At 42.4% G+C, this 21,120-nt stretch overlaps 1 protein-coding gene across 1 annotated transcript; it reads right to left on the reverse strand.

Annotated features, from left to right (window-relative positions):
- Positions 1–153: 153 nt before the first annotated feature.
- LOC111980538 (zinc finger MYM-type protein 3) lies at positions 154–21,114 on the reverse strand. Its single transcript, XM_024011317.2, has 25 exons — positions 21,033–21,114; positions 19,054–20,129; positions 18,747–18,805; positions 18,592–18,658; positions 18,074–18,458; positions 17,706–17,886; positions 12,419–12,631; positions 12,165–12,315; positions 11,930–12,042; positions 11,241–11,327; positions 10,906–11,056; positions 10,608–10,780; positions 10,103–10,268; positions 9,785–9,834; positions 9,398–9,554; positions 7,842–7,957; positions 7,489–7,636; positions 7,239–7,388; positions 5,267–5,367; positions 4,520–4,667; positions 4,235–4,374; positions 3,974–4,088; positions 3,635–3,892; positions 1,176–1,290; positions 154–996 (listed from the first exon to the last, which is right to left on the reverse strand). Exons 2-25 carry the CDS (start codon positions 20,120–20,122, stop codon positions 810–812), a joined length of 4,500 nt encoding a protein of 1,499 aa, XP_023867085.1. The 5' UTR covers positions 20,123–20,129; positions 21,033–21,114; the 3' UTR covers positions 154–809.
- Between the last annotated feature and the right edge of the window lie 6 nt (positions 21,115–21,120).

Here is a 21,120-nt window from a genome sequence, read left to right on the forward strand (position 1 = left end):
GTTATATGATTGTAACAATAAGAAATTATGAGGGGAAATATATATACACATTAGCTATGAAGTAAAAGGTCTGCCATGACTATGAGTTTCTTGATACTGTACATGTGAACATCTACGGCAGCAATAAATGGTTTCCACCTCACTGGCCACAGGGTTAAACACAGATTTAAAGTGTTTAAATTGAACATTACTGTTTATGTTATCAGTGTATGAACATTAAGCTTTTGTATGAAACAAAATCCAGTGAGGCTGGCATAGGGAGTTAAATGCAGTGTCAATTAAATAGTTTTATGAACTAAAGTACTTTTATACAGCTGTTCTGCACACTTCATAACAAACAAATATATGGGTTTCCAATACAAACCAGACCTTTCAACTAGTTGTCTTTGACAGTGCCCAAAGTACCTAAGCGTTCCAAATACATTATCTGAACTGAGGGTGGTATACAGCAGTCCTAATATAGTTTCTATACAGATCTAGCTACAATGGTAATTCTATGGGGGAAATGCTGACTGAACTATTTGTGTAGGGGTGATATAACAACCATGGAACAACTAAAGGCATTGTAGTTAGTACAATGCCAGGGTTGTGGGTGCTGTGTGGCTCAGTTGGTAGAGCATGGTGCATACAACGCCAGGGTTGTGGGTTCGATTCCCACGGGGGACCAGTACGAAAAGGTATGCACTCACTACTGTATGTCGCTCTGGATAAGAGCGTCTAAATGACTAAATTAAAAAAATGGAAAAAGTAACTTGTGCTAGCGGCTTCCACATCAGCAATGTACACTATATAAACTTGTTGCGTGGCTGTCAGTCCATGTCTCCCTGTCCCGGGTGCTCATCATAGACATCCTTGACAGCCAGGATCCTGTTGAGCATAATTCCCAGCCTGCCCTTGTCCATGGGGATGTCAGAATACCAGCGAGGACTCTCGGCCATACATGTGCTCTCTGGCTGCAGGTAGAACGCACTGCAGCTGCTCCGCACACCATCGGAGCTGTAGGAACACAAGGACAGACACCATATGTGAATCTAACAAAGGAAACTATACAGTTTCATTTATTCATTCCAATGTATCAAACCAATTCAGAATCTATGACACCCAGGGATAGTCCACTGCCTTCAACTGGTGTTTCAAACGCTTCTGTGCGTACCTGGCCAGTCTACATTGCTTACCATTTGGAGAGGTAGAACTCAAAGAATTTGACGGGGCATCTGAGAGGGTTCAACCGGTTCTCTTGTTGCTCCAGCTCAGAAGGCTCATCCCGTTTCCTCTTTCCCAAGCCGCCCTCTGTGTGTAAACAGAACAGAGTACAGGCTCACTTCACTGTTTGACCCCTTGGTGTTTATTTTAACACTTGGCTACAGTTAGGGCCAAGCTAAACTGATTAAGCTGACCGCCAGACAGTTATGGGGAACAGTTTAGTTTTTCATGTCACTGTCTGTCATACTATAAAAAGGTTATTAAAATTAATATTATTTTGCAAAGGACAGGGTCTTTCCTACATAAAAAGGTACTTTTTGATGTCATGAAGGTCACAAGCCCACATGTTTTATCCAACGTTGATTTACATCTAAAACACTTTGACATTCAGTCAGATTCTCTACTAGTATATCATGTTGCACAACTCAAGAGTTGCTCCTTTTAGCTTCCTGGTTTTCCCAAACAGTGGCAGGCCAGGGGTTGGCGTTTGTAGTGTGTATGGCCAGGGCCAGTTCTAAGACACATACCATGGTACACCTCCAATACTTAGCAGCTCTTCAAAGAACTCCACTTTGCGGTATAAATAGCTGTCCGACACACTGCGAATAGCAGTATGGACCAACCGGGGGGGGGGGGGGCAACAACTTCCTTCTCCTACATCAACAGCTCTCTCACTGTTATTTGTAATATTTAAGACAAGCACTCATAGAACACCAACTGTCAACAGGTGACAATGTCACACTAAAATCCTCTTTTTAATTTTATACGTCAGCATAAAACCACCAAAGGAGTACCAAACTGATCCATTTCAAACTGACCTACAAAGCCAGAGGAATCTAGCTAGTGACACTGATATCCAGAGAATGGTCAGGCCGAGTTGAAAATAGACCTACGTTAAAACACGTGATTATGTTTCAGTCAGAACATGCCAGTAATCAGAAAAAGTAGGATGGAGATGTGGGTCTAGGCTAGCCTATATGTTTTAAATAAACAACTGGCACAAGGACATTTTCACAGGAGTTGGACTCCAAGCAGTACAACTCATTAGCACCATGTTATTTGATCGCTGGAAGACAGTTTAACTGTTTTTAATAATTTATCTTCAATGGAAGCTCTTTGGGGTCAGCAGGACCATGTTTAGGAGTGGTGGTCCTGCCTAAGAGAATTACCCATCACCATCTAATTGCATTTTTAAAAAATGTAGTGATAAGGGGAGTTAATAATAAGAAAAAGCCAGTCTTATAACCTGGGTTTAAGACAAATGTCAACCATCATTCCTCAGCAGATAAAGGCAAAGATCCTACAATGCTTTGGTCAAGTATACATCCAAATTATATAAATTACTGAAGTTGAAAATATGTTTTGTTGGAAATAGTGTATTATATCTACAAGCACAGTATTTTTAGGATGTTTTAGAAAATACATTCTTACCACTAAACTGGACCTCATAACACTATACTAGACTTTCAAACATTCTAAATATGAACTCAAAGATTTAATTTCACCTAGTTGTAGATATTCATGTAAAATGACTCCATACCCTAGGGGGTCAGCCCCCGTCATTCAGCTGAAATGTGGTACAACTCAAGATAGGCGACCTGCTTCCCCCACCCCAAGCTGGGGTCATGACCCTTGACCCAAAGCAACGCAATCTCTCATTGGTTACTGGGAATGACAACTAGCCAATCATCCATTGGGCTAAGGAGCATATTAACACTTCTCATTCACTGGGCTTTCTTATACTAAATCAAATCTCAGACATGAAAAATACAAATGAACGCTAATGTTGTGTCTGGTACCATAAAAAATACAAACATTCACAACAGCTGTGATGGAGACATGTAGTTTCGGTACAATTTTATAAATGCTGACAGATAATTTGTCCGTTCGACATGGTGGGATCTTTTTAATGTCGGTATAATTAATTATGCGAGAAATGGCCGTGGAAACGCATTCATGCATGAATATTGACATAATAACCATCATATCGAAGTAAACTTAAGAGTCACGCAATGATATGGTGTGTGGTCCTTTCACTACAACTTGGGAAAGCATGCAGTTTATTAGGCTACAGATGAAATAAGTTATGATGAACTTCACAGGGTGGTTAAAGTGCACGGTGATCTTAATGCCCCTTTCTAATAAATATCAAGGGTCTTATTCTCGTGACATGATGATCAATGCTTTACTGCCGTTTGATAAATATTCTCACTCTTATCCATAGTAATCTCATCAGATTTTAGATTTTTATTCGGTACATGAAAACTGAAGTGAAAAAGTATGTTGTGTCCACTACGCCATCACACACACTGACTAATCTGCAACAAGTCTGTTTGGTGGAAACACCACTGGTGGGAAAAAGCACATTTTCTTGATGCAGATTTTATAATATTCGTATGAAAATCTGTCGTCAATTAGATAGAAACCTCACCTTTACTTGTTCTCTTGTGTTGTGATTTGGGGTGGTAGCAGACACTAGACGACTTGACCATGCCATGTGGTGTAGACCTCCTCTTGGCCTGGCGCGTGACTGTAGAGAAGGAGAGCTGGAGGTGCTGCTCCACGGTGGTCAGACCAAAGTATTTGGTGTTGAAGAACATGAGAGTGTTGAGCAGGACAAAGGGAGAGTACACACCCAGCTGTTTACACTCCCACAGGTGCTCCTCCAGGACACGAGAACCGAGACCACCTGCACCCAAACACATTACTTACACCCCAAATACGACACATAGACAAAATGTGTGAAAATAAAATAGAAATATGAACTCACCATTAGGTGACATGGAAGGCAGCCATTGGCTGACAATCTTATTCAGCTCCTCAGCGAAGGTGACATATAACTGGTCTGTGAATATGTTCACCATCCGGTTGTTTTCAAGGAGATACTGGAAAATATACAAGACAAGACCACTGTGCTCAAATGTTTTAGTTGAACACTGTATAAAAAAAAAAAGGACCTTTCCTAAAAATAAAATCATGTAAGATTTGAATAAGCCACTCTTCCACAAATTGCAAATATTAACTACAAGACCTGTTGAATCCCCAGACAGAGGTAAAATACACTGTCAGGCTTGTAGCACGGCCCTCTAGGATGAACAATGTCTTGGACAAACTGCGACAGGCCATGGTTCAGTTCCTCAGGACTACACAAGAGAAGGTCTAATGGTTTCTCTATAAGGGAGAAAATTACAGGCACTTTATTATCAGGATTACATTGAAACATTACAGCCCATTTTACTCACAGGAGATCTATCAAACTCAAAGCAGAGCTATCAAAGACGGGTACATTTAAAGTTCCAGTCAAGAGATATCCTACGTTTTCTGTAGTCAGTGTCCGAGTGCTTGCTTTGGGCCCATGACCTCCAGGCTTTAACCCCAAGGGAGCTGTTCAAACCGGCACCGAGAGGCTGACTGTCCAGGGGATCGTGTAGGGTCATCTCTGACATGGCCTGACGCTTGGGTCCCTGTGACACAAAGCCTATATTAGACATCACACTGCTATGACCTGTTAAGGGGTAGCTACTGTAGTTGGTTAGTTAGTTACTCATATTCTCTTCCGAGTTCACCCATTACATAAATTCTACACGTGCATTGATCATTAAGAATTTGTCTGGTCCAAGAGACCACCAAAGCGCAAAAGTAAACATTTCAGTATATATGTCAAATACTCTCTTGTTTTAAGGACACTGTTCATTGGTAAGCAGTCCATCTTGTAGGTTTTGTGACTGTTGCCTTATGTTACATGAGCCGCATGTTGGGGACCATGCCTGCCTTCCGCCAGGGATATATTTGATATTCAGCCATTTCACCTTTGGGACCCTGTTGCAGCTGTCTATAAGTATGCAGAACATGAGCACTGGTCTCCGGTAAGTCTGACACCAAGACATCTCATGTTGGTGCCAGCTTTTTCCTGATGTCCAGCATCCTATGTGTTTCCACTGCGTCTCTCATATAAGTTGAACGTTTATGACACTATTTCATTCAACACAAAATTAAAGTCATAGTAAGGTCGAGAAAAAAACAGACAGAATACACTTGTATTATAGGCTGTGTTTATTTATACCTTCTGAACAGTGATGTCGGCGCTCTGCTCTGCTGAAGTAGCATGAGGCGGCATCCCACAGTCAAAGAGGAAATCAACATTGGGGTTCAGGTCCAGGGAAGCTAAAGAACACAAATGAGAATGGACACAAAATATATATATCATAGACTGTTGACAGAGTGTGTGCAATTATAGTGTACCTTTACACATCTCAGGCAGCAAAGCAAACTAATCAGACCAGGGGTCTCCAGCCTTTTACCGCAATAGAACAACTTTTTTTTAAACGAAACCTGTCGCGAGCTACTACTTTGTTCCTCTTTTTTTTTTATAGCTTTCAAATAGGCACATGGTTCTTCTCTTCTCCCCTGCAACTCTTCCCCGGGTACTGTAAGTCGTTGGGGGCATTTCTACTAAGCTAACATACGGAATATGGATCATTTAGCTATTTGATTTGGAATTTTGAGACCCCTTTAGGGATGAAAAAACATTGATAAAATATAGAATTTGGCCTTTACTACTATAGCCCACAGAAATGCACTGAATAACACATTCAAAAATAGCAACAACAAAAAAAAGTCTAAAAATAAATCATAATGATGAAGGTTTTGAAGTGTCTGTCCTATATCTAGGAGATAAGAAACCTCAGGAAATATGTGGTTTTTGGACACATAACTAACCCCTTATTTTTGTTGGCACAAAACTACCCCCAAACTTCCTTTAATTTGTATGGGTTACCTTCAGCCACCATTGTGTTCATGAGTCTCCCCTTTCCACAGAAGGATCATATTAGTTTAGACAAAATGGTTGACGCTACAGACAGAAGTTGGCACATCAGCATTACCGACTTCAAGCAAAATGAAGAAGACCATCGTGTTTGTGAGTCTCATCTTTCCATAGAGTGGTCATATTAGTTTTCTAGGCCAAACCGTTTGGACATTACAGATGTTTTCGTGAGAAGACCGATTTTCAGGATGTCTCATGGTTTGACAAACACCGCTGTAGCTTGGCCACCTTCCACCGCAGATGCGGAAAGGCCGACATAGGCGACTGCAGTGGATTAAGATGCAACCCATGAAAAAAAATAAAAAAAACATATCTAGCTTAATCTGACGGATTTTTATGTTTTTGTTGTTGTGTTACTTAGATTGACGCACGGGTGCGCCAATAGACTTAAGGATTTAATAAACCACTAAGTGGGGCCCTATCAAATCTGTGACCCCCACCCCAAAATCTGTTTTATATTTTCCCAAATTATTTTCTCGGTTGGATTTTTTCCTGGTTTTATATATTTTTTATTCTCAAAATTACAATTGGTCATAGAAAACAATGACATTGGATGTTCGGAGTCCATGTCAATGCTTATATCAAACCAGAAAAAAATGTTTAGGTCTGGAAGAAAAGTAATACATTGGATTGAGTGCAATGGCCCTTTAATTGAGCATCTGGGCCTTTAATTGCGAGTGAGGAATGTGCCGTCTAGGATGGTTCTGTACCGCTGCTGCTCATTTCATGGCAAAGTTGGCAAATAACAAATGGTGTACTTACTCATGAAATACTTCTGCCAGGTAAGCCTGCTTTGCAGTTAACATTTAATTGAGAAGGTTTTGGGGAAAGTATTTCTTTCAAACCAGAAGACGGTATCACATCAACTGGCAACACAGAGTGATAGACAAGCTCGCACACCACACAGACAGGGGCAATATTACTGGAAATTAATTGGCAGATATTGCGTTAAGTTTGTCTTTTTAAGCCAATAGTTACTAACCAGGGGTGGGATAATGTCAATGTTGCATTGATTAGATAGTAGCAAGGAGCTTGCAGCGTCTGATACTTGGGAGATTTGTTTATGACAGTTCGCGGTGGAATGTGCATGTAAAAATGCATGTACTTTCAGAATTGTTTGGCGAGCTACTCATAGGTGGGCTGGTAGCTCGCGATCAACCTGTTGGAGACCCCTGCATTAGACATTACATATTATAAAGCTTGAACCTGCCTTTGGTGAGCTCATCTACTGGGTCTTGACCTGGCTCAGTCAGTACATCAGCCATATTGACAGCCATGGAGAGGATGTCATCTTGGGATGAAGAATCAAATAAGGTGCAGTCCCTCAGCAACGGGCCTGCTTTCTGATCACTGTCCAGATCTAAATAAACACATATAACCACGATATAGTTACAATAATTATATCTAGAACATCAAATGGCAAGTTGACTAAGTAGAGAGAGATCCGTAGGAGCCCTTGCCTTTATTTTCCTCTGCTATCATGTCTGCCATGGCCAGAATGTCAGCCTCCAGTGGATCAGACGGGATCTGGAGTTTCAGGTCATTTATGTATTCCACAAGTTTATCGATATGATCCAGTGTGACGGGTAGGAACATGGGAACAGGGATCTAACAGAGAATAAAGAGAAAAACAATAAGCAGACAAATAGGACACAGTCACTCTAGAGAACCACAGATTGCAGCAGTGTGTAGGCACCCATAAGGAACACGTTTGGCTGTAAACAAATAGTTACTCTAGACTCTAAATTAATGACGATAAGCCTAGAGTAATATTTGCACAATACTCAAAAGGACCTAGACAAAACCAACTCACCGGCAGAGGCAGGGCCATAGGTATGGGAGTGTACTGAGAGTACATATTCAAAGGTACAGGAACAAACACAGGCACAGGGACTGGCAACACCACAGCTGGGGACTGCAAGAAATCATCTGAAACCAACAGACAACATTTATTAAAACCATGAAGGTGCTTTTTTTGCAATTGCTAATATATAATTGTTGGCCTGATTTAACATAAAGCTCTTAGCATATGAATAGGGATGTTTTGTTTAAAGCTAGAATCCTTAGCTGCGACATCCATTTTGGACTTATAAATTAATGATATATACACCTATTGATTCTTAAAGAATTCATCTTAAATATTAAATAAATATTAAATACAGTGTTAGTGAGTCCCATAGATGGGTTGGTTGTTGTGTGAGCAACTAAGGGGCAAAACAGATGGGGTTGGCTTAGAATGTTGATTATGTAAACTGTATTTAGTCTCCAAATGTTTATAGAAAACATACATTAATTGAAAACATACAATGAGCAGTCTCAACTACATCGTTACAGTTGTTGGTTAGCTAGCTAGAATTTTTTTGCCATATTAAATTAGACACGACAGTCAAAACAAGACATGGTATCAATAAGATACACAATATATACACAAAAGTATGTGGACACCCCTTTAAATTAGTGGATTTGGCTATTTCAGCCACACCCGTTGCTGACAAGTGTATAAAATCGAGCACCCAGCCATGCAAACTCCATAGACAAACATTGGCAGTAGAATAGCCTCACTGAAGAGCTCAGTGACTTTCAACATGGCACCATCATAGGATGCCACCTTTCCAATAAGTCAGTTTGTCAAATTTCTGCCCTGCTAGAGCTTCCCCGGTCAACTATAAAAGTGCTGTTATTGTGAAGTGGAAACGTCTAGGAGAAAAAACGGCTCAGCCGCGAAGTGGTAGGCCACACAAGCTCACAGAACGAGACTGCCGAGTGCTGAAGCACGTAAAAATCGTCTGCAACCGACCCCCATTTCCTGTTTCAGCATGACAACGCCCCCATGTACAAAGCGAGGTCCATACAGAAATGGTGTCTCGAGATCAGTGTGGAAGAACTTGACTGGCCTGCACAGAGCCCTGACCTCAATCCCATCGAACACCTTTGGGATGAATTGAAATGCCGACTGCGAACCAGGCCTAATCGCTCAACATCACTGCCCGGCCTCACCAATGCTCTTGTGGCTGAATGGAAGCAAGTCCCCGCAGCAATGTTCCAACATCTAGTGAAAAGCTTTCCCAGAAGAGTGGAGGCTGTTATAGCAGCAAATAGGGGACCAACTCCATATTAATTCACATCATTTTGGAATGACATGTTCGACGAGGAAGTGTCCACATACTTTTGGTCATATAGTCTACAATGGGCTGAAACGAACCACCTATGATTCCCCACTTAGCTAGCAACAATGACAGGAAGCTGCCATCTGACCATTCAGAATCATAACGCATGCCTTCCGGCCACATTGATGCACACGCATCATTTTCGTTATGTTGTCAGCCAACCAGTCTACAGAAAGGGACATGGGATTACATTCGGGATTACCTGTCTGGCAACTCTGGGACTTCATCTCAGGTTTACATGCAACACCAGTAGTGGCCATCATGGGTTTACACATGGAGGATTTGTTCCTTTGGGAGAGAGGTAGAGTGAAGGGAGGAGCAGGCTTGGCTACAGTCTTCTTCAGGCCTCTTCCTGTGGCCTGAAATAATAGAAACATTGACATAAATAAATGTTTGGATGTTCACTCAGCAGAAATTGAAAAAGTCTGAAAAGTAGCTCTTCACTTTATTTCAAAATCCAATCACGTTTTTTTTTCAAGCAGAGAATACATTTGTATGCGTGGTAAAAGCCAAGCTCAAATGCATTTTTGTGTCCTTTCGGTGGCATCCCCCCCAACTTTTGGAGCACCAAGTCAAAAAGCACACTTACTTCACTTGTCTTTATAGCTGCAGGGGGAGGTGTAGACTCTGGGGAATGACCTGTAAGTCCAGTAAACATATACAAGTTTAACAGTGAATTACTGAGATGAACATGTGTTTACATTTGACAGATTTTAGGGAAATCACAAAAACAATAGCAGTAACTTTGTAACATTTTGTCAAACAGTGAAAACCAAACAAACAATTATATTACAACACGGCGTATTACAACACGGCGTAAAACAATTCCCATGTATGGATTGGGTTTATGATAAATACAGTATGGGTGTTGTGTTTGCATGTGTTGGCGTATGTTAAGCTAACGCACTGCTGAGCAGGCTCGCAGGGCCCTGCTTGGTGTCTAGGTTGGGTTGGTTCTGTTGGCTGTAGAAGCGCAGGAGGCACGGCTGGTCACAGTAGTGTTTGATCTCTCCCCTCCAGTGGATGGTCTCCAGGAGCTCCCCCTGACGCTTGCAGGCATGGCACTGTGCTTCCTAGGAGAACACACACAGCTCAAAACACACATAGCAACCATACATACAGTACATACATTGTAGCCTGGTAATAGAGGACACTGCTAATACAATTTGATCGCAAATCATGCACATCCTGGATTCATTCTGTCATGATGACAATATTGTGCCAGTTTAGCCCATACATTCTGAAGCTACCATTCCTCAAACAAAAAGCGTCTATATTACCACATACAACAGACTATGCACAGTGAAAAGATGGTGAACTGAATGAAGCCTGTGTACCGGCAGCCACCTAAAACTTCAGGGTCAGTCATATGGTCATGGTGTAAATATGGCATTGTTATTGTTCGGACATACTTTCAGGTACCACAGGAGGTATTTGCTTTTACAATCTTCACTGCAGAAGTCCCATGTGTTGCCATCCTGTTCCTCTGTGACCGCCCGTGAGCAGGTCTGAGAACAGTATGTACAGGTTATACAGCACAGGCCCAGTTGTTGAGCAAAGTCTTGCTTGTACAGTAGAATGCAACCTTGGTAAAAAAGAGACAACAAAAAAACATAAGTCTCTGCCTAGAGACACAGTAAAGTGTTTTCATGTAAATCGACAATATATTGCATATAAAAATGCGCACAGAAATGCATGCATCATGCTAACCGTCACTGCAGAAGGTTTTCTCCACCCCAGAGAACTTTATCTTCTTATGCAGCAGTTTCTCTTGGTTGCAGTGCTCACACACGGAAACCACACCATTCAGACGCTTGTAGTCCTCACAGCACTCCTTACAGCAGAACTGATATATTGAGTCCTGAAAGCAAACAAAATAATAATATATTCAAGCCTGGTGTAACAAGCGCCATTATCTACCAACTGAACCATACAGGACCACACAGAATCGTGGATGTACTTCTTGAAGTAGTCTTGAAAAAAATAACAGTTTTCACTAAACCACTTTTTTGGCACAATGTATGTAAAATGCACATTTTGATTACCTGCCAGTCTAGGATTTCTGGTACCCCACTGAACATATTATGACAAGAGAGACAGTTGAAGTAGAGGTCTCCATTGGGACTGTTGCTCTGTGAAGAAGAGTATATTTCTTAATTGGAGATTTAACAAGAAGAGAATGAGCAGCAAACATTAAGCCAAGGCAAAAAAAACAACAAGCAACCTCACAGAACTAGTATCAAAGAGGGACTCAAGAATGTCTCAGCCCATTCTCAGACATTTTTTTGCAAGGGTTTTGCAGAAACAGACCAAGCCCTAATTCATAGGTTCTTCGGTAGAATAAAGGCAAAAGCTTTCAAAGGGTGACCCTCTCCACACTAAAAAGCTTTATGATGAGTTATTATTTTAACGGGCTCCAGAAGTGAGGCTGAGCTCCCCACTGCAGCTGCTTGGTCTGCATTTTAACTAGCATTTTCTGCTTAACGGGCACCTACGGCCAAGCCTGTACATCACACTGTAAATATTAACGGTTCTTTTTTTTCACTTTCAGAATCCATCACCAATTGTTTTTGTTGAACAACTGAGGTCTTCAAAATTTACGTTTAAAACAAATGCACATAAAATAAAGTGTTGTATAAACATCTGGCAGACCATGTTGTGACTAAATACTGGACAATGCATCTGTAGGTTGTAGTGTTGTCCAAACTCTATTAAGGGTATGGATTTATCCAACCTGAAATTTGCTCCAACAGCTAGGGCTACAGAAGACGTACACGGCCTCATTTGTTTTACAGTAGTAAGGTTCAGAGGGGCTTCTTTTGCAGGAACTGCAGGCTTCACTGGGTACTGGAAAAGAAGCAGATGTAATAGTGAAGAGCCATTCACAGTCAGACATCACGTCAATACATTCAGATTAAGCAAAGGTGAATTAATACAGTAGTAAACAAGCCAAGGAGAGTAGAATGTACCTGTGTCCCCAGAAGTTTTAACTTTATGTGAGGCGATACAGCACAAAGAACAGAAGTGTCTTGTCTTGCCATACTGATCCACTTTAGACAGCATGTCAAAATTCTTACACAGAGTCCTACACCACTGGCACGAGAGCACCTTAGTGTTTTTCTGAAATCAAAGACAACACTTTGATTAAACACTAAGCAGACAAATCACTCTCATATTACTCAATACTACAAGACTGTACATTCAAGAAGAGAGAAGCACCCACCATCTTATACAGCCTGAGACAGGAGGAGTTGCAGAACCTCCTCTGTTGGCCCTCATGCAGTAGGTACTCAGCCCGGGAGGTGAATGTGTTGATGTAGGTGCCACACGCGTCACAGCAGCTGGTCTTCAGGCCCTTGGTGGCGCGGAAACGGTTGAAGCAGGCATCGCTGCACATCAGGTGAATCATGTTGCCCATGGTTACCTCATGGTTGATCTGAGGCAGAAGAGGGAAGGAAGGTAAAAAAACTCGGGTCTGAATTCTATCAATCCTAACTTCAAATAATGCCATTCTTTTTCATTTCCCATTAGTTCGTCCAAAATCTTGTAGGTTATAATTTATTCTGCTGCCTGCTCATAGCATACAAACAGACTCAACCGCAGCATAAACTTGTCGATATTGATTTCAAAGTTTGACAGAATTCCTGCCTCATGCAGACTCCATAATCACAGCATAGATCCAGTTACACACATAAAATCTTTTCAATTATGAAATATCAACATGAGGTGACAATGAAATGTGTGTCACCAGGGTTTAGGCATTTTTGTCACTACTTCTGGGAAAAGTCCATGACGTGACAAACACTTCATACACTACATTGACTGAGCTCAAATTGAAGCGTGCTGATCAGATCTCAAACCAACATTTCCAACACAAAGGCAACATTAAAGAAGGTATACCATAATCACATTATTGTGTGGTTTTGCAGTGCTTGGCATTAAAAAGTGCCTACTTATTTTTAATAGATTTTATTGTACAAATTGACAAATGACTAACAGATGTTAACAAATCAGAACAAGGCTTGTGCCAGCTTTTCGAGGTAAGCATAAAATGTTGACTTGTTGCTAGAGTAGACGCGGCAGTCTTTAAAATAGCTTCAATATAATGTATGACTAACAAAAATGCCTACAGCATTTTAAACCATAAGCAAAGCATTGTGGAAGTGTAGTCATACTGTGTTAAAGGTCCAATGCCGCCATTTCTATCTCAATATCAAATCATTTCCATGTAACAATTAAGTACCTTACTGATTGTTTGCAATTAAAATAGTCAAGCAAAAATGATGATAGAACTGTCTGGGAGTGGTCTGAGTGGGACGGGAAAACTAGCTGGTTTCGGCAGAGAGGTTTGGAACTCTTGTTGGTCTATTTAAGTGGAACTGAAAGCGTTTTAGCAACATCAAATCATATTAAAATCTGTTCATACACACACCCAGAAAGAATACGAAGCTAATATAATATATACAGTGGGGAGAACAAGTACTTGATACACTGCCGATGTTGCAGGTTTTCCTACTTACAAAGCATGTAGAGGTCTGTAATTTTTATCATAGTACACTTCAACTTACTGGTTGGTAGGTGATCAAATACTTATGTCATGCAATAAAATGCAAATTAATTACTTAAAAATCATACAATGTGATTTTATGGATTTTTGTTTTAGATTCCGTCTCTCACAGTTGAAGTGTACCTATGATAAAAATTACAGACCTCTACATGCTTTGTAAGTAGGAAAACCTGCAAAATCGGCAGTGTATCAAATACTTGTTCTCCCCACTGTATATACACACACTACACCTTCCGCATGGCAAGCGGTACCGGAGAGCCAAGTCTAGGACAAAAAGGCTTCTCAACAGTTTTTCCCACAAGCCATAAGACTCCTGAACAGGTAATCAAATGGCTACCACATCTCTATTTGCATTGTGTGCCCCACACCAACCCCTCTTTTACACTGCTGCTACACTCTGTCTATCATATATGCATAGTCCATTTAATTATACATTCATATACATACTACCTACGCAATTCGCAATTCAACAGCTCAGACACAAGAGGTATGTGGCAGGGTCTACAGTCAATCACGATTACAAAAAGAAAACCAGCCCCGTCGCGGACCAGGATGTCTTGCTCCCAGACAGGCTAAACAACTTTTTTTGCCCGCTTTGAGGACAATACAGTGCCACTGACACGGCCCCCTACCAAAACCTGCGGCTCCTCCTTCACTGCAGCCGAGGTGAGTAAAACATTTAAACGTGTTAACCCTCGCAAGGCTGCAGGCCCAGACGGCATTCCCAGCCGCGTCCTCAGAGCATGCGCAGACCAGCTGGCTGGTGTGTTTACGGACATATTCAATCAATCCTTATCCCAGTCTGCTGTTCCCACATGCTTCAAGAGGGCCACCATTGTTCCTGTTCCCAAGAAAGCTAAGGTAACTGAGCTGAACGACTACCGCCCCGTAGCACTCACTTCCGTCATCATGAAGTGCTTTGAGAGACTAGTCAAGGACCATATCACCTCCACCCTACCGGACACCCTAGACCCACTCCAATTTGCTTACCGACCCAATAGGTCCACAGACGACGCAATCGCAACCACACTGCACACTGCCCTAACCCATCTGGACAAGAGGAATACCCATGTGAGAATGCTGTTCATCGATTACAGCTCAGCATTTAACACCATAGTACCCTCCAAACTCGTCATCAAGCTCGAGACCCTGGGTCTCGACCCCGCCCTGTGCAACTGGGTCCTGGACTTCCTGACGGGCCGCCCCCAGGTGGTGAGGGTAGGTAACAACATCTCCACCCCGCTGATCCTCAACACTGGGGCCCCACAAGGGTGCGTTCTGAGCCCTCTCCTGTACTCCCTGTTCACCACCGACTGCGTGGCCATGCACGCCTCCAACTCAATCATCAAGTTTGCGGATGACACTACAGTGGTAGGCTTGATTACCAACAAGACGAGACGGCCTACAGGGAGGAGGTGAGGGCCCTCGGAGTGTGGTGTCAGGAAAATAACCTCACACTCAACGTCAACAAAACAAAGGAGATGATTGTGGACTTCAGGAAACAGCAGAGGGAGCACCCCCCTATCCACATCGACGGGTCAGTAGTGGAGAAGGTGGAAAGTTTTAAGTTCCTCGGTGTACACATCACGGACAAATTGAATTGGTCCACCCACACAGACAGCGTTGTGAAGAAGGCGCAGCAGCGCCTCTTCAACCTCAGGAGGCTGAAGAAATTCGGCTTGTCACCAAAAGCACTCACAAACTTCTACAGATGCACAATCGAGAGCATCCTGTCGGGCTGTATCACCGCCTGGTACGGCAACTGCTCCGCCCACAACCGTAAGGCTCTCCAGAGGGTAGTGAGGTCTGCAGAACGCACCACCGGGGGCAAACTACCTGCCCTACAGGACACCTACACCACCCGATGTCACAGGAAGGCCATAAAGATCATCAAGGACAACACCACCCAAGCCACTGCCTGTTCACCACGCTATCATCCAGAAGGCGAGGTCAGTACAGGTGCATCAAAGCAGGGACCGAGAGACTGAAAAACAGCTTCTATCTCAAGGCCATCAGACTGTTAAACAGCCACCACTAACATTTAGCGGCCGCTGCCAACATACTGACTCAACTCCAGCCACTTTAAAAAATGGGAATTGATGGAAATTATGTAAAAATGTACCACTAGCCACTTTAAACAATGCCACTTAAAATATGTTTTCATTACCCTACATTACCCATCTCATATGTATATACTGTACTCTATATCATCTACTGCATCTTGCCATCTTATGTAATACATGTACCACTAGCCACTTTAAACTATGCCACTTTATGTTTACATACCCTACAGTACTCATCTCATATGTATATACCGTACTCTATACCATCTACTGCATCTTGCCATGCCGTTCTGTACCACCACTCATTCATATATCTTTATGTACATATTCTTTAATCGCTTTACACTTGTGTGTGTGTATAAGGTAGTAGTTGTGGAATTGTTAGGTTAGATTACTTGTTGGTTATTACTGCATTGTCGGAACTAGAAGCACAAGCATTTCGCTACACTCGCATTAACATCTGCTAACCATGTGTATGTGACTAATAAAAAATTTGATTTGATTTTACCTCAATTGGCCCGACCAACCAGTGCCCCCGCACATCGGCTGACCGAGCTATCTGCATTGTGTCCCGCCAATCCCTCTTTTACGCTACTGTTACTCTCTGTTCATCACATATGCATAGTCACTTTAACCATATGTACATACTACCTCAATCAACCCAACTAATCGGTGCCTGTACGTAGCCTCGCTACTGTATGTAGCCTCGCTACTGTTATTTTTACTGTTGTTTTTATTTCTTTACTTACCTATTGTTCACGTAATACCTTTTTTTGCACTGTTGGTTAGAGCCTGTAAGTAAGCATTTCACTGTAAGGTCAACACCTGGTGTATTCTGCGCACGTGACAAATAAACTTTGGTTTGACTACTTAGATATGGTCATTTTCACATTTTAAAACATTGTGTTTGGTAATGACGGAGAGTAAGGCATTTGTGAATATTCTATAGTAATATGGGCTCCCGAGTGGCGCAGCGGTCTAAGGCACTGCATCTCAGTGCAAGAGGCGTCACTACAGTCCCTGGTTCGAATCCTATCCGGACGTGATTGGGAGTTCCATAGGGTGGCGCACAATTGGCCCAGCATCGTCAAGGTTTGGCCATTGTTGTAAATAATAATTTGTTCTTAACTTACTTCCCTCGTAAAATAAAGGTTAAATAAATAAAAAATTACATAAAAAAGCAGCCGTGCGTTTGGACAATTAATAGACATTGCAGTAAATAAAACCTAATAGAAATATATATATATGTATTGTCCAGGACTGAACTCTACACAGACTGGTGCACCATAGCCAATGAGAGCTACAGTAGGATTATATGCAAATAAGCCATTTGCCACACAGGCCTGCCATCATTCACTTTGAACTGGACTGTGTGTTTACAGGCAGTAGCAACAGTGCGACTTTAGCTTATTAGAAAGCTTTCGTCAAAAGCCACCTGAATGGATTTCTGCAAATATGTAAACACGACGGGAGTCCTCTTACATTTGGGAACTTTACAACCCTATTGATCAAACAACCATGAAATGGTAGGCCCCCATCAGGTGCCTATGTACATCAAAAACAACAAGATCAACAACTAATGTTAGCCAGAGCGAGATGACCTAAAATCTAATGAGGGAACAGTAGATAAACCCTCAAACTTTTTCAGCTTGTAGTTTGCCGTCAAAATTGCACTGATAAACGATGGGGAAAAATAACCTGCTCACCCTTCTGCAGCTTGCCTGCCAATGCATGCTTGTCCCAACCCACATTTTGACAACTGAATGGGAACTTACCTGCCCGCCCATTTGACTGACGCCAAATACATTTGATCGACAACTAAGAGATATGCTATGGCTGGGAGCACATCATCTAAAATGTTATGGCCAAAGCTTTGGTACCTCACGCATGTGGTTGCACACACTGCATCTTTGGGCAGGGGCACTTGGTTTGGGGGGCTGTGTCGGGCCCTTCTCCAGCCGGGCCTCATACAGGGAAAGACAAGTGCTGTTGCAGAATTCTTGGAAGGACTGTGATTGGCCAACCTGTGCAAGCATGGTGTCCTTTCTATTCCCCATGTCCCTAAAATCGAAGAGACAAACCTTGAGGTAAATTTCACAAATATTGTTGAGATCAAAACGATGCACAACATTAACACTTACTTTACTATGAAATAGCATGAGGAATTTGTTATAAAATACACTGTCCTTACTGAAAGGAATAGCAGAAACTAAGAACACATTCATTGAATATCTATTGAGAGGATTACCTTTTACAGAAAGCACAGGGCTTTTTCTTGGGGGCTTTCTTGCCAAAGGAGTTAAGGCAGGTGGAGCTGCAGAAGAGCTGAGGCTGACCCCTGCGCTGGTAGGCTGTCTGCCCGCTCTGCAGAATCCCACTGCAGTTGGCACAGAGGACCCTGGTAGGCTGGCGAGGGGGTGGCGGCCGGGGTGGAGGGGGTCCTCCAGACCTCTGAGTGTACGCAGGGGTAGAGGCGGGACCAGACAACTTCGGGGAAGTGAGGCGGGGGGGCGGAGTGCTCTGGCTCCTTTGGGAGACCCTGGTGGAGCGTCGGAGGCCAAACCGTGCAGGGTCAAAGTCTGTGTCCCTCGGATCATCAGCTGCATCGTCAGAACCGCTGTCTGTTAGCTGGTCTGCAGCAGAAGACAAGGCATTTAGAGTAGCGTGATAATCATATAATTGGAAAAATAGTCCTACATAATGATAGTTGAGACCGAGGTAAAATTAATTAGCTAAACACAAGCAGATTTACGAAAGATGTTTTACCTCCATCAGACATGTTTTGCGTATTTTTCCTCACTTCTCCACGATTAGGACGACCTCTCTTTCTCCCCTACAATAAATGAGAAGAGTAACTAACAGTAATTAACTTACTTTTAAAGAAAATGTCTAGAATTCATGGAAAGTTTTTTTTTTTTTACCGTAGTCTTTTGACCATTTGGATCTTCGCCGGCGACGTCAGTTTCAGGTTGTTCCTCAGCTGAAACACAATCGATCATCAGTAACTAAAGGCTAATCATGACATAGTAGATGCAGACTATATGTAAACTGACATGGCTATTTGAAGACGTGATTGCTAATCGTTTTTCAAAGATGTGTAATTAAGCCTAAATCAAGTTTTGCATTTCCCTTAATTCTTCTCAAACTATTTATGTGGCACTGAGACTTCTATATGTGACATAAGTTAATAAACTTATGAACCTAAAAACCAAGTTCCTTACTACACACCTTCACCTGGTGTCAATGGCTGGGCCCAGGATGATAGTGGGGACATACTGCCCCCCACAGGCTGTTCTTTCTCACTCTTTTTATCTGCTGTGCCCTCTACCTTTGGCACCAATCCATAGAATGATAAGGCTTCCTCTTTGCCTGGACCATCCTCAGAGTGTGAGCTCTCTACGCTGACTATAGAAGGCATACTTGGATCAACTTCATCTTGAGCAGATGCAGTGGGATCTTCATGCACTATGTCCATTTGCTCCTCTCCTGTCTCTGGCATCTGTGTCCCAGTTACAGTCGGAGTTCCCTCGGTGACCTCCAGCCTGTCCGTCCCAGGCTCAGTTCCCATTTCTGACCAGGCTTCTGTGTGACCCTGCCTGCCCCACTCATTCTGACTGAGGCCTGTGGCTGAACCGGAGGGCTCTTGGAAGTCTGAGTGTTCTGGCAGGCCTGACGGCTCTGAAAAGCCTGAGGGTTTTGAAAGGTATGAGGGTTCTGGATAGACTGAGGACTCTGAGAAACCTGAAGGTTCTTGAAGGTATGAGGATTCTGGAAGGACGGAGGGTTCTGGAAGGACAGAGGGCATTGGAAAGACTGAGGGTTCCTGAAACTCTGATGGTTCTGGAAGGACTGTGCGGCTGTAAAAGTCCTCCACCTGGACTTTGGACAGTTCCAATGAGTCTGGGTCCCCCAGGATGCTCAGACTGTCCTGGGTTTTCAGCCTCTCTCTTTCAGATTGGGTGAGAAAGGTTGTCAACTCGTCAAGGGCCTGCTGCTCCCCACTGTGTCTCTCTGTTCCCAGTGAGCCAGAGTAGGCCACCTCCATATCAGTCTGTGCAGGCTGCAGGTCCATATCATTCTGTGCAGACAGTAGGTCTACATCAGTCTGAGCAGGCATCAGGTCCATATCACTCGGTGCAGACAGTAGGCCTTCATCAGTCTGAGCAGGCAGAAGGCCCATATCAGTGTGCCCAGAAAACAGGTCCATATCAGTCTGTGTGGATAGCAGGTCTAGATGTACATTTTCATTGGCCATTTGAAAAGTGGCAGAGGTTTCTGGATGCTCTGAGGGTTCCATACTGCACCTAACGTCACAATTTAAGAAAAACGAAACAAAAACAATGGTTTACTTCAGTCTCACATGTACTCATGTCAAATCAAATGTGGTGGTAGGTTTGAGAAATTACAGCCACAAGTTGCTAGTTTATTGTGGATCCGCTATTCTAGACCATGAGCTCACACAAGTGAAGGCATATATCTAGTTAGCTAGCTAGGTCAATTTATCTAAAGTTTGGTACTCGTTAGTTAGCAGTTGTCAGTAGTTACCACAGCCACAATGTCATAATTACAATTATGGCTAAACCCCGCCTATTTATACAATTTCTCGTAAAATCTGATTTTAAACCTAATCATAACCACACTGCTAACCTTATGCCAAACCTTAATTTAGGCCCAAAAAGCTAATTTTTGTTTATATTATTTTTTACGATATAGCCATTTTGACTCTGTGGCTGTGGTAACTAGTAATAACCACTAGCTAGTTTGGCTATGACAACGTTGCTGCCTTTTGGCGCGCCTCACCTGGCGTCTCCATTTTTGCAAGTTAGAATGCTAGCTAGTTAACGCTAGCTATTTAGCTAACTACCTGGAAAGCTAGATAGGTACATGTTAGCCCATTATTATATATAGAATCTCAATACTATCTAAACAATAGACATAACTCGCTACTTGCATGGTAAGCGTATAATGTTTTATGACTCTGCAAAGAGACCACTAAAAACGTTACTGGCTAACGTTAGCTAATAGCTAGCTAGCTTCCAATAGGCTATCTGCTAGCTAACGTTACGAAGCTAACGTTGCCTTATGCAAACTAGCAGTCAAACTAAATCACTAGCTAACTAATTATAATATAGTAACTTTATTAAAATATAATATTAATGATTCAAACATAAATTATGATAGACTTCTACAAAGTATGGTGCATTTACCTGCAAATATGAAATGTTGCTGGAGCTAGCTAAAATGTTGCATGCAACCACCAGCAAACTGCGGTGTGTGGCTAGTTTCAAGCTACAA

This window comes from Salvelinus sp. IW2-2015, linkage group LG20 (assembly GCF_002910315.2).
Source record: "Salvelinus sp. IW2-2015 linkage group LG20, ASM291031v2, whole genome shotgun sequence".
Taxonomy (NCBI): domain Eukaryota; kingdom Metazoa; phylum Chordata; class Actinopteri; order Salmoniformes; family Salmonidae; genus Salvelinus; species Salvelinus sp. IW2-2015.

Bases quoted from the DNA above. Each gene is read 5' to 3' on its own strand.
- LOC111980538 (XM_024011317.2), bottom strand. From the start codon at position 20,122: ATGGAACCCTCAGAGCATCCAGAAACCTCTGCCACTTTTCAAATGGCC. The intron at 11,057-11,240 runs GTAATCAAAATG...GTTTGCTTTCAG, and splicing joins CAGAAATCCTAGACTGGCAG to GACTCAATATATCAGTTCTG. The intron at 4,089-4,234 runs GTCTTGTAGTTA...TATATTTTCCAG, and splicing joins TCTGTCTGGGGATTCAACAG to TATCTCCTTGAAAACAACCG.